This window comes from Trichogramma pretiosum, unplaced genomic scaffold (genome assembly GCF_000599845.2).
Source record: "Trichogramma pretiosum strain Unisexual culture from Peru unplaced genomic scaffold, Tpre_2.0 scaffold120, whole genome shotgun sequence".
Taxonomy (NCBI): Eukaryota; Metazoa; Arthropoda; class Insecta; order Hymenoptera; family Trichogrammatidae; genus Trichogramma; species Trichogramma pretiosum.
In genome coordinates, this window is record NW_019641645.1 from 66,301 (window position 1) to 80,082 (window position 13,782).

At 43.0% G+C, this 13,782-nt stretch overlaps 1 protein-coding gene across 5 annotated transcripts; it reads right to left on the minus strand.

The window, feature by feature from the left end:
* Positions 1–309: 309 nt before the first annotated feature.
* Positions 310–13,780, minus strand: LOC106655603 (raf homolog serine/threonine-protein kinase phl). Of its 5 annotated transcripts, none has more exons than XM_014376087.2 (4): positions 13,704–13,780; positions 4,399–4,596; positions 3,387–4,276; positions 310–3,306 (listed from the first exon to the last, which is right to left on the minus strand). In XM_014376087.2, the coding sequence occupies exons 2-4, from the start codon at positions 4,470–4,472 to the stop codon at positions 1,856–1,858; spliced, it is 2,415 nt and encodes an 804-aa protein (XP_014231573.1). In that variant the 5' UTR covers positions 4,473–4,596; positions 13,704–13,780; the 3' UTR covers positions 310–1,855. The 5 variants fall into 5 exon arrangements, with proteins under 5 accessions (XP_014231573.1, XP_014231572.1, XP_014231570.1 ...); XM_014376086.1 differs by lacking the exon at positions 13,704–13,780 and adding an exon at positions 6,069–6,314; XM_014376084.1 differs by lacking the exon at positions 13,704–13,780 and adding an exon at positions 5,457–6,314 and having other exon boundaries at positions 3,387–4,240.
* Between the last annotated feature and the right edge of the window lie 2 nt (positions 13,781–13,782).

Consider the following 13,782-nt stretch of genomic DNA (forward strand, 5'->3'; position numbering starts at 1 on the left):
CTTAGAGGAACAGACTCGAGACCGATTGAAGAAGCTGCGTTGCTTCGATTTGGAGATTGGGACTATATGAATATCGTCTTATGAATTTTACTTACTAAATCCGCTGTCTGGTGAAAAATCAAAATCCTGACGAAACCAGTTCTCATGAATCATCGTAGCATAGTGAAGGATCCAATGGGTCCAATAGCGATGTAATTTTAGTATAGGTCCATTGTCATTCGCATTTAGCAAAATAGTAATAATATACGTGTATTACACGAATGTTTTGGAAACAAGATATATTTTTTACAAATTTAAGACACGTAAAGTTTTATTTCATTTTATTTAAAAAAAATTGTATAATTAATATATATAGATAGCAATAACGTTCTTCATCTTTTAGTGAAAATACAAAATTCATACCTGCCAAAGACATACTTTTGTTTTTGCAATTTCTCTCCCGATCGCTCGGTCACTCACTAAGATTTCTATAAATGCTATAATCAATATCTGTATCCACTGGCATTCTATAATTCAAAAACGTTTCTTTGAATTTAAATCATCGATATTTACATCCTTTTCAAGGATACATTAGTTTTATGTGATGTGTGACGACATATAATTAGTTTATGATGCAACGGTTAATGGAGAAAACTCCTCATCCTTTTTTTTTCATCTTATCATAACTATTTTCATTTTTTTTTTTTTCAAGTTAGAAATATGTTTAATAGTATAATTTTTACTATCGATTTAAAAAAATATATGATAATGTTGTCGTTAATGCTCAAGTTCGTTCGTATTTCCAGGACAAAAATGACTGTTAACTTTTTACAAAACATTAACTGTAAATTTTTCGTACGTCAAACGCAATGCGCAGAATGTATAAGTTTTTGAGGAACAAATTAAAAATTGGCTCTCGTTTCGAAGCATTAATTATTTTTACGACTTCATCGTATTTAATTTATTCGTGGAGCGGTATTCTGCACAATTACAATTATAATAAAAAAAAATCGTAACCATTTAGTAGAAAAATGAAATCTTTCTAGGACCGTTCACTTTTTCTTTGCACACATTAAGAAAAATAATACAATATATCATTGATCAGTTCATTTATATACAATACTATATAATACGTATCACATTTCAAGATTGTAATGTTTTTATTCTTTACTTTTGCACGGAGCAATGAATATTTTATCTTAAAATGTATTCTCCACTTGATAATGTCCCTGAACATAATGCGCAAATAATAGTCAGTGTTCTTTTTACATATCGTAAGTATAGTAAGAGGAAGAGTGTACAAATGTGCACAGGCAGACAACGAAGCATACAAGTCAATACATATTTACAATGAACAGTCGTAGTTCATGAAAGACTCGAAGCCAAATTCGATCAAACATATTTTGTTAATATATCACAAGCACTTGATGAAAATTGAACAATTTGTTTTTTTCATTCACACGCCGTGCATTCGAATTTTCACATTGTACGCGCAATCGTTGAATCGCAACGATCGTTTTTACACGATATACGTTTTAAGTATAATAATGTATACAGTAATATGGACAAGGTACGCCACGCGCGTACAACTTTAACGTCGCTCATTTTCCATCTCTTCGCTGCCAAGCCTCGTCAACGCGGATCGCGCGTACAGCCATGAAAAAAAAAAAAAAAAAACTGGATCGATATGGCGCGCACTCGTCACAGTCCCATCCATTTATAATCCATCGTCAATTATTAAATCGCGTACCTAAGCTTGCCTGCCGCAGCGATCGTACCTCGCGCGGCACAGCAGCTTCAGAAACATGTCGCACATGTCGTTCTCGGCGTTGAGGCGAGCCAGATCTTCGACGGCGCTGCGCCTCCTGGCTGGCACTCAAATGTTCCCGCCGCTCGGATAGAAGGGAAACGCGCCGAACTGAAAGTTTACCGGAGTCTTGGGCGAGGCGCACGTGAACAGAAAGTCGTCGTTCTGCAGCTGGGTACGATTGAGATTCGGCTCCGAGGCCGAGCGCGTGATCTTGGGCAGGCCGCGCAGCAGGCTCTCGAGATTCGTCAGGATCTGCCTAAAGAGCGGCCGCTCCTCGCGGGCGTACTTGATGCAGTCCTCGGTGAGGCGGCGCAGCGCCTTGGGCGTCTCCGAGCGCAGCTTGCTGAGGTCCGGGCGCAGATAGCCGCGGCCGACCATGAACAGGATCTGGTCCTTGTTGTTGATGTTGGAGTAGGGCAGCTGGCCGGCCAGCAGCTCGTACAGCACGACGCCGAACGCGTACACGTCCGACTGGAAGGTGTAGGGATTCTCGTCCTGCATTCGGATGACCTCGGGCGCCATCCAGAGTATCGAGCCGGACGGCTGATGGCACTGCAGCGAGCCGGCCCAGCGCGTCTTGGCCGTGGCCAGGCCGAAGTCGCCGATCTTCACCGTGAGATCGTCGTGCAGGAAGATGTTGTTGCTCTTGAGGTCGCGATGAATGATGTTCTTGGCGTGCAGATAGTCCATGCCCTGGGCCGTCTGCCGGCCGATCTCGATGAGCGTCAGCAGCTGGAACTTGGACTCGAACACGTGCAAGTGCTTATAGAGGGACGAGCCCTCGCACCACTGCGTCACGATGGCCAGTTGGGGCTTGCTCACGCAGCCCATGAACAGGAGTATGTTGACGTGGCGCGTCTTGCGCAGCACCGCCACCTCGTTCTTGAAGGCCTGCAGCTGCGCCTGGGTGGGTATCTTGACGTTGAGCGTCTTCACGGCCACGGGGCCGTGCCAGTGCGCCTTGTAGACCGTACCGAAGGAGCCCGAGCCGATTCGCGGCCCCACGAGGATCTCGTCCGCGGGTATCTCCCAGTCCTCGATGGACTCGCGCGGGCCCAGGAGATTCTTCGAGCTCTCGTCCGCGGAGCGGGCCCGCGGCCGCTTCGGTCGCAGCGTGTTCGTCGGGCTCGCCTGGGTCGACTGGCTGTGCTTGGTCGGACTGCTGGCCGGCGACAGGGGCGACTGCGCGACCGTCGACCCTGTCGTCATCGTCGTTCCCGCGCCGCTGCCGCCGCTGTGATGATGATGGTGGTGATGGTGAGAGCCAGACCCTGTACCACCGCTGCTCAGACTGTTGAGGGGCGTGCTGGCTCCGTTGCTGGCCGCCGACCTGGTTAGGCTCTGCGATCGGGTGTAATCCGACTGCAGGTGGGCGGTGGCGGCGTCCGTGCCCACGGGGCCCAGAGGCTTCACCAGATTGAAGCAGACGTTGGGCGCCGAGCTCGATCGGTCCTGCTGGTTCAACGTGCGCGGATGTCGTCCGCGCGAACTCGTGCTGCTCAATGTCGGCGCGATACCTGCGGAAAAATTTGAAATGTCAACAAAATATTCTGTGGAGGATTTCGAATCATTTTACAAGGACGTCGCTGCTGCTTACTCGAATAGGTCTCGTTGTAGACGGGCAGCTGGAGAATGCCGGCGTTGGGATTGTGCGCCAGCAGCGTCTGATAGTAGGCGTCCTGCATGCGCACCTGATGGCAGAGGGCCGGCACGCCGTTGGCGCAGCGCTGATGGAAGCGATAGTTGCAGGTGCGACAGTAGAAGCCCTGAAAGAGCAGCTTGTGGCAGCACTCGCAGAAGGCAAGCGAGAAGAACGTCTTCCTCACGAAGTTGTGCGAGATGCTGGTGGCGATGGGGAACTTGTCGAGTATCTCCACCGAGATCTCGTCGCAGTCGAGCGACGTGATCACCGTGTCCCAGGGTATCTTGTACTTGTCCTCGCTGGTTATGTAGATGTAGCAGACGCACATCTCGGTCGTGAGGTTGCGCAGCTTCATCGCCTTGGCTAGTGCGTCTCGGAGCGACAGACCCTCGCGTACCTGCACGCTCGTGCGCTGCTGGTTCGGCAGTTGGCAGCGCAGCACCGACTTGAGCGGCGTCCTCGGACTGTTGCCGCGCTGTGGCTGTTGCTGTTGCTGTTGCTGCTGCTGCTGCTGTTGAGTGATCGGCTGGCCAGTGGACTGTTGCCTAGGCCCGCTGCTGCTCATACTCGACAACGAGTCCGACGTCGAGATCTCGGTATTGGCAGCATTGGCCTCTGCCTCGGCTATGGTCAGCAGATCATTCAGCAGCTGCTCCTTGGCTTCCAGCTCGTGGAGCTTGGACGTTAGCTCCTGGTACTCCGTCAAGTAGATGGCCGGTGGATCTTGAAAGGTGGCAAATCGACTGTTCAGGGCATCGATGTTCTGTCTTGTGACGTGTATGACACTCTGAATGTTGCGCAGCTCATATCTTATTGGGCAAATGGTATTATGATTAAATAGAGGACTAAAATTAATGAAAAACAGAAGAAAGAAAATGAAGATAATTAATAAAAGAAATTTTATCATAAATCAATAAGACAGACATGAAGAAGACACAGACTTTTGGAACAAGATTGAATAATTTACCTTAGCGGATCTGTACTACTTTGGCAATCCTCAGAATCGCTGAGGTCAGTCTGATCCATTTCCCTGGAATTCATGGCGCAAGGTAGGACTCGACAAGCTTTTTTCTTCGCTTGCTGTCCTCCTGAAGTTGAGTCTGTTCTTTGCTTAATGGCACACGATGGAAGCTCCTCTATGCTTGGTTTTATCAAGGATGGAATTCTGTTGGATAGAATAAAATTGAATTAAAATCTTTGCCACTGTCATCGATAACTTCAAAATAACTCTCTAATTTACTTTCAACATAATTTTTGTACGCAAGAGTGCTTATAATGACAAAAAGTAATTGAAAGACTTTGAAAGGCAGCGAGACAATTTTTTGTTTTGCTCATTGCGATGCACTATACGGTACATATACAGTTTGCCATTACTATTTATAGAAATTTGGGATTTCCATTGAATCACAGACACACACACACCAGCTCATCACAGATAAAAAATCTCCAACTTTATTATTCCGTCCGAGTCCGCGTGCGCAAAATATCATCTCCAAAAATAAGCAATTCGACGGAAACGTTGTTGCGTTTACAATGGAGAGAGAGAGCGCGCGAGTATAGGAAAGAAAAAAAACAACACAACAGAAAGAGAACGATTCGCATCTCATAACCAATGACACTTGGCACTTGCTCCGTGTATCAATTTGTAAATATTTGACATCTGTGCAGCGGACCCTCGCTCGAACGCGCGCCCGCGAGACAATCTCGATCGTAACGAAGCAAAAACAACGAAACAAAACAAAAGCAAAAAAGAAAAAAAAAAACAATCACAGAGTAAAGTAATACCACAATCTGCAGGTACAGGTAAAAAAGAGTCTATCTCTCTCTTTCTCTCTCGCGCGCGCACACACATATAACACATACACACACACACATACACACACACAGGCCCACATTGGCGCAGCGACTACATATATACACGCATTTATAGCGGCAAAGAAATTGTCTTCTCATATTATATATGCTCGCCTCGATGTATATAGAGGAGTTTCTCACTCACTCACTCACACTCTCTCTCTCGCTCACCTGGCTTGTCGTATCACGGCCATTGTCGCAAAATGAGAAACTTTGAGGCGGTCGGCATTTCGCGTTCTTCCCTCCGGATGTGTTATACACACACACGCACGCACACACGGCACAGTCACAGAGGCGGCTGCTGCTGGCTGCCTCGATATATATATATATATATATACACGCGCACACGTACGCAAATTCGTTTATACACAACTCGCACGCATATATGTATACACTGTTACATCTATAGGAGCTGTTAACGTTATATGCTTCACTGAACGGAACTTGGTTTACTTTTAATATCGAACGAAGATCTCTTCTCTTACTCGAGAGACACACGTTTAATAATTAAATATATGCACACGCGAAAGCGTAGCACGAAAAATTCGGAGTTGTCTCGACGCAGCACGGCACCAACACACACGGCACAGCAGCAGCAGCAGTAGCGGTACAGTGTGTATATATACACAGCAGTTGACGAGAAGTATATAGCAATAAAAAGTAGCGATAGGTATATATTTTATGTATAGGTAGTAGTCGGCTGAGAGCACATCGCACACTTTTTTTTTCTGTTTTTTTTTTCGTCTATTTTATTTCCGGCGTTGCATCGTCGAATATACTTACGCGCATAACGGCCTTAACAACTTGTATACACACAAACACACGATAATTCGGTATATGTATTATACGTCAAAAGTGCGCCGCGTGTATAATACCACACTTGGTAAACGATATTATGTATCTATTTTCTACGACTACATATAGGATACATAGTCATGCAGCGACGTATGCAGCCGCAGTTATAATCGAGGTTGTGTATACGCGACACACAACGCACTGTATATATGTAAGTATATCCGCGAGATCCGATCGTCGAGCGACGACTGTGCCGCGGCGACTGCAGTCGCCGAGTATATAAGCTCTCTGTCTCTGTCTCTCTCTCTCGCTCGCTCGTAGGTAGTAGTAGTAGTAGTAGTAGTAGTTGTAGTACGCGCGCGAGGCAACGAAACGCCGTGCGTATATAGTAGCTGCACTTTTGTGACGTTACTATATATAGGTATTCTCACACAGACACAGATACGTACGTATACACACGCGTATATATATCGGAGCGCAAGCCAAGAGCAAGGTCGAGAGCGAAATATACGCGCAGGCTGCTGTGGCTGCACCGCTGCTAACGTGTGACACTGGTGTCGCAGGCGCGCAGCTACGGAAAAAATATACGCATAGCTTCGATCGCGATATCATCATTTTATTGCATATTTGCCTAGTGAGAAAATTGAAAGTCGGTTAACTATACATAATAATGGGGAACGTGTGCGCGTCACCGCACCGTTATCAAGTCGAACATTTTTCGCGAATGATTTTCGTGTATAATTTTTGCGAGGTTAGGGACGCGCATATACTTAATTAATAAAAAAAAAAACGAGAAGTTTTCGTGTACACGCGGAGTTGTCGTCTTCGCGGACACTGTAAATTCATAATACAGATTGGAGTATAACAGTGTGCACACTTATTACTTTGTGTGCCGTGTGATAACTAGATAGCTAATGACGGAACAAAATCGCGAGCAGGTGTGCATTTATCTATCGCGGGATATTTTTTCCCCGCCGACAATCTCTCTGCCCGCTCTTATATCAGCCTTTTTTCGATTAAATTGCAATTTACCTCTTAACACGTGTGCGCGCGAAAATTGATCGCGCCCGCGCGCGTCATCCATATGACAACAGCCCCCCGGCGCGACACTATTACCAGTCGACGAATTACGATTTATCGGAATTTAGATCTAGTTTTTTTCTCTCTCTCTCTTCGAGTGTACTGTTACACGCGTATTAGGAATTCGATGAGAAAGTCGCGGATTTGGCTATACGTGCGATGGTGTTATGTATTTTTATATATGAAAACAGAAGGCGATGGAGATGGCTAAGCGAACGATAAGCCATAATTTTCGTGCTTGATTTTTGACCCTTGGGACACCATCGAAGTTGATTCGAAAAAAAATATTCTCATACGATTGTAGTGTAAACCGTTTATAGTGTCCTCCTAGTCACCGATCATTACTCAAGAAAAATTGCAATTAAAATAAAATATCGATACAATACAAACATTTTCTTAAAAAATCGTTATCGGAGCAAAGTAAGAATTTTTCTCAAGCGACAAGCTACTAGTAGTTTTTACCCCCCCCCCCCCCNCCCCCCCCCCCCCCATATAAATATCAACCGAAAAGCAATCGCTCGCTAATTCTAATTAATAGCAAAAAGATAAAAAAACAATTCCAACTCTCGCAGATCACTATTTGTAACTGCCCAGCGGCAGCATCGCAACGTGCTGCACACAAGGTCACCGTACTCGCAGGCGCCCAGCTACCTACCTATATATACACTGTATATTATACAGATACATCTAATGCCGCACTCGATCTGTACGTGTATAATATACAGCAGGTATACTGCAAATGTAATACGGAGCCGCACGTGTACGTACATCGTCTTCTCGACTCGACACACGAGATGACTTTCTCTCTCTCTCTGCGCTCGAATTTCACCCGCGCGCGTGTTTGAAACGCATAGCGACGCATTTAATAATACTATATATCGCGCGGATCGAATGGTAATGGGAAAAAAGAGATTCACACGCGCGCGGAGCTTTTATTGTAAAAAGAATCAAATTAATACACGTGTTTATCTATACGATACGATGGATGATAATAATGATTCGGCTACACACGTGCACAGGTAGAGAAAGACGAGTTGCGGCAACTTTATATACATTATATATAATTATATTATACACATTGTTTTAAAAAAATAAAGGAAAAAAAAACGTGTGTAGCACACGTGGATACGTATATCAACAGCGCACACGAGAGAATATCGTTCGGTGGGTGGAGGAGGGTATGTGTACGTATATATACAGGAGAGTCGTGTGGATCGTTGCAGTCAGGGTCTCTGGTCTCTCGGCCGCGCTATAATATACAACACACGGTAATAAAATATATATAGTCTATACGGCTCTGCCGCAGCTCTGGGCGCCTCTGCGTATTAGTAGTAGTACGTGCGAGGGTAGGAGGAGGAGGAGGTGGGGGGAGGGGCGAGGGGTGCAAGGCCAGGGCTACAAACGCACCCCGGCCGGTTCGCGGAACGGAGCTCCATCATCATCATCAACGTCGCACACACACACATACTCTCCCCGAGCGAATGTACATTGCCGGTATCAATTGCGTCATCGCGGCGCGAGCGCGAGCTGCAGCAGCAGCAGCAGCATGTAAATGACGTCAGTCAGTGTCACGGACACGGAGAGCGAGAGAGAGAGAAAAAAATTCTTGTATATATACCGTTGCTGCATCTTCCCTTCGTCATAACGACGACGACGACATAATATAGATTCGAGCTGATCCCGAGAGCAAGCCCGGAGCCAGCGGCGCAGCGAGACAGCTTCAATGCTATTTTTCGATAACTAGCAAAAGGATTCGCGCGCGCGAATCTATATTTATATTATTTGTATGCGCTATGCTGCCCCTTTCAAGGTTCTTTGAGCCGTCGACGTGTATTAACTGCCTATCTACTATACTACCGAGCGTATCGTCGTTATTACAGACGTTTTTTTCTTTATTATGTACTACGGTGGCTACGTTGCTGTATTGTGTAAAGCTGCCGATATATAATTTTTTATTAATATATAGAGGCAGCTCTGCAGCTATCGATTAAGATTGCAATTTTCTTTCGATCGCGAGAAACGTTCCTGAATTATTTCAGATTTGGGATCAACGATGAGATTGTGGGGTTTTTTTTTCTTAACGATTTTTTCATAGAAGAATATGCGTTCCCCGTGAATGCTTGTTTACACTTTTTTTTCTTGAAGAGTTTCTGAATTTTTAGGAACATTCGCGTATGGCATCGATTTATTTACGAGTGCTCAAATTTGAATAAAAATTATACAGTCTGAGCTTTATATCGGAAATTGGTACTTTAAACTCTTTAAATATAAGGCCAGTAAATTACAGCAGGCCCCTTGAGCCCTTACCGATCACACAAAGTTCCGAATTTCAGCACAAAAATAAGATGAAATCAGCCTAATGCGAGTTTTAACTAATTTAGGCTACTCTCGTACTGCATGAATTTTTCTTTGTATGTTTCATGGTCAGATTTTAGAATGAAACTTCTTTATTTCTTATGTTCTTTCACAGCATTTTCAAGGCGTCAAATTGATTTATATCGATTATGTACTGTCTCAAATTGTGTCGGGAGTTAGTTATTAAAGAACTTAGTTATAGAAGATCCAAAATTTCCTCGAAGCAATTATCGCCAAGTTAAAATTGTTAATTGTTCGATATATTGTAAAAGTACTGAATAAACAGATGAATTGGTACCTCAATTGTAAACAATACGATTATAAACGAAACATTTCTATCATCTTGTTTATAGTAAAAACAAATTAGTTTGAATGTTATCTTTCCCCGTGAAGCAAATACCAAACAATCAATTTTACTCATTTAATTTTTGTGGAACTAAATAGAAAGATCGACGTTTAATTGAGGTACCAAAATGGATAAAAGTGAGAAGAAATTCGAGCGAGTTGTTACTGAAGATAATTTGAATGAACATGACATTGTTGTTCCAGGCGATAAAAAATATGTTTGTGATATTTGTCAGGAGGCATTTACACTAGAATCAAGTATGATAACACACCGAGACACAATTCACAATCAACAAAAAGATTATGCATGCGACAAGTGCGACATGAAATTCGAGTTTAGAAGTCATTTGAGTAGACATCAAATACTAGAACACAGAGGCAGCAGAGGTTTTTCATGTGACCAGTGTGGGAGAAAATTTGTGAAAAAATCGAGTTTGTTTACCCATCAGAAATTACTTCACAAAGATCGCTATGATTTCACGTGCAAAAAGTGTGAGAGGAAATTCGAAAATAAGTCAACTTTGATTAGACATAAAAAAATATTCCACGAAGTTTTCAAAGATTACTTATGCGAGCAGTGCGCAAAGAGATTTGGAAATAAGCAGAGTTTGCTCCTACACATAAAGACAGTTCACGAGGGTCAGAAAGGTTTTGCTTGCGACAAATGTGAAGAGAAATTCAGAAAAATAACGCAATTAATCTTCCACCTGAAGACAGTCCACGAAGATCGTAAAAATTACGCGTGCGACAAGGGCGAAGAGAAATTCGGAAAAAAAGTTGATATAATCTCCCACCTGAAGACAGTCCACAAAGTTCGTAAAGATTACTTATGTGACAATTGCGGGAAAATATTTGGATTTAAAAAGAGTTTGCTCATACACCTAAAGACAGTCCACGAGGGTCGCAAAGATTTCGCATGCGACAGATGTGATAAGACATTTGGACACGTATCGAATTTACTCCGCCACCAAAAAACAGTCCACGAAGGTCGCAAAGATTTTGCATGTGACAAGTGCGAGAAGAAATTTGGACAAAAATGGATTATGATTCAGCACCAAAAAACAGTCCACGAAGGTCGTAAAGATTACGCATGTGAAAAATGTGAGCGGAAATTTAAACGAAAATCGGATGTGTTAAATCACCGAAGGATAGTACACGAGGGTCGCAAAGACTACCCATGCGACAAATGCGAAAAAAAATTCAAACGTAAACAGAATTTGCTCGTCCACCAAAACATACTCCACGAAGACCACAACCGTTACACATGCGACAAATGCAAAAAGAAATTGGGAAGTAAAATCAATTTGTTAAACCACCAAAGGACAGTACACGAAGGTCGCAAAAATTACGCGTGTGATAAGTGCGAAAAAAAATTCGGTTTTAAAAGTAATTTACTCGTCCACCAAAAGACAATTCATGAGGGTCGCAAAAATTATGCATGTGATAGGTGCGAGAAGAAATTCGGATTTAAACATCATTTGCATTCGCACCAAAAGATTACCCATGAATATCGTAAAGATTACGCATGCGACCAATGCGAGAAGAGATTTGGACGAAAATATAATTTGCTCTTGCATCAAAGGACAGTTCACGAGGGTCACAAATATTATGCACGTGACAAATACGAGCAGAAATTTGGACAAAACTCGCATTTGGTCTTTCACCAAAAGATAGTACATGAAAATCGGAAAGATTACGCATGCGACAAGTGCGATAAGAAATTTGGACAAAAAAGTAGCTTACTTTTGCACCAAAGGACGATTCATGAAGGTCGTAAAGATTTCGCATGTGGCAGGTGTGAGAAACAATTCGGACTTAAACATCATTTGCTTATGCACCAAAGAACAGTCCATGAAGGTCACAGAGATTTCGCGTGTGACAAGTGTGAGACGAAATTTGTAGAAAAATCGAAATTGAATAAACACCAGAAGACTGTACACGAGGGTCGCAAAGACTACGCATGTGACAGGTGCCAGAAGAAATTTGGATACAAACAGACTTTGCTTATCCACCAAAAGACAATCCACGAAGGTCGTAAAGATTTCGTATGTGATAAATGCGAGAAGAAATTCGGAACTAAACCTCATTTGCTTTGGCATCAAAAGACCGTTCATGAGGGTCGTAATGATTACGCATGCGAGAAGAAATAATGATTGACAATTGTAAATAGACTCTTGTACAAATTTTTTTTTAATTTTAATTAACATTGAGCCAAAATGATTATGTTTTACTAGAATCTCGAGCGATTAACTATGCTAACACTTTTGTACACTGTCGATGTGGTGTTTTATTTTTGTACCAAATGTCGCGTGTTACTAATTACTACTCTGTGTTTATTTTTTAGCCAGTTAGTTTCTCCATTTATTCATGCATGGATCAGCCCATATGGTTTTTTTCATGTCTTGTTTGGATCTGTGCATGTGACGAGCATTTAGTTGGTTTCTGAATTTTTGATAAACCTCAAGTAATGATAGACAATACTGAATTGATAAAAAACGCGCTAGTGCGAACGAATTTTATAAATTTGCTGACAGACTGATTATTTCTACAGAGAGAGACGTGATCGGTAATAAAAATAAATTCGTACCGAACAAAACGAAGTGAATAATTTAATTTGAACCAAAAAATGTTCTCTACATTCATTTAAAATCAGCAAAAGCTCTCACGATTGTTTCATCCTTTTCCTGGTATCATTATCAATCCAAAATCTTATATTAATATTTTTCTAATCAGCTACTTGTCACGTGCTCAGAAAGTCCGCAGTTTCAGGCAACAATTGCGGCTCGCAAAAAAAGCCAATCGTGCTGGTTAAGAGCTAATAGAGGATTTAAATGTTGCCATAAAAAGAAAAGACACGACGTAACATCGGAGTTTCGACTAATTAAATTGTTGTTTTGCGTTCGAAACATCTCGAGTTTTGTCTTGTGCGATATCTAGACATTTGTTTACAATATTCATCGGGCGCTGGGCTCGAGTATCGGTTCTCGATCGGCGATTTCGCGCCTTTAAGTAGTACGATTCAGTACTCGTTTCGACGTCGCAGACTAATCTCAGAAAGACAGTATCGAGAATTTCAAATTGTGAGCGACTTTTGATCGTGTGCAATTGTGCGTGTAACAATGCTCAACGACGACAACGATAATGTGGAGGCTGAAGTTGCACAGGGCGCCGATCCCGCGATCCGTGCAGCCAATGAACCCGACCCCGCTGCCGAATTAACAAAACACATATTCGTCGGTCAACTTTCCACAACAGCTAATGCACCGCACTGCATTCAAAAAGAATTCTCGGGTCGAATCGGGCCTCGGAGATGTTATCGATATATCTTCTTGACAAAAACGGTCACGATGCGATTTACAATGAAGTAATTTGACTTTTCGAATATTGGAAATTGTAAAAAAAATAGTACGCCGATTCAAATGATCGTCGTAGCGCAAGGGCTTCGTATTATATACCTGTATATTGGAATTGCCACGCGCGCCGATAGATCTACAATCAAGAGCTCCGTGTAACGAGAGAACGTCGTACATACCACGATCGACGCGTGCGACGATGAGTTTTTACACGTGCCTCGCTCCTCTCGTCGATTAATCGATAAAATGAAAATTTCATCGTTATCGGATTACGGCCGATGAAAAAATTTCCCGTAAATTGAAAATAAACTGTAGTCGATGTGTACATCGAGGCATCCCGTGTAAATACATACCGTTATACAATTACACACACACACACACATTGATATAGCAGCGCGATTTGCTGCACGAGTATTTAACGTACGCACTGTACAGTAGCACCTACGCGTCGTTTATTATTGCAGCAAAAATTAAATTCTTGCAAACTCACTCTATACTCGCCGGTATATCCTATACGATAAAAACGCCTCGAGGCTCTCTTTCTCGGCTGCATCTGCGTAATACAAAAC

Coding starts and splice junctions, on each gene's coding strand:
- LOC106655603 (XM_014376083.1), bottom strand. CDS start 5,479: ATGGCCGTGATACGACAAGCCAG. Junction 4,277..4,398: donor AGTAGTACAGATCCGCTAAG/GTAAATTATTCA, acceptor CATTAATTTTAG/TCCTCTATTTAATCATAATA. Junction 3,307..3,386: donor CTACAACGAGACCTATTCGA/GTAAGCAGCAGC, acceptor ATTTTTCCGCAG/GTATCGCGCCGACATTGAGC.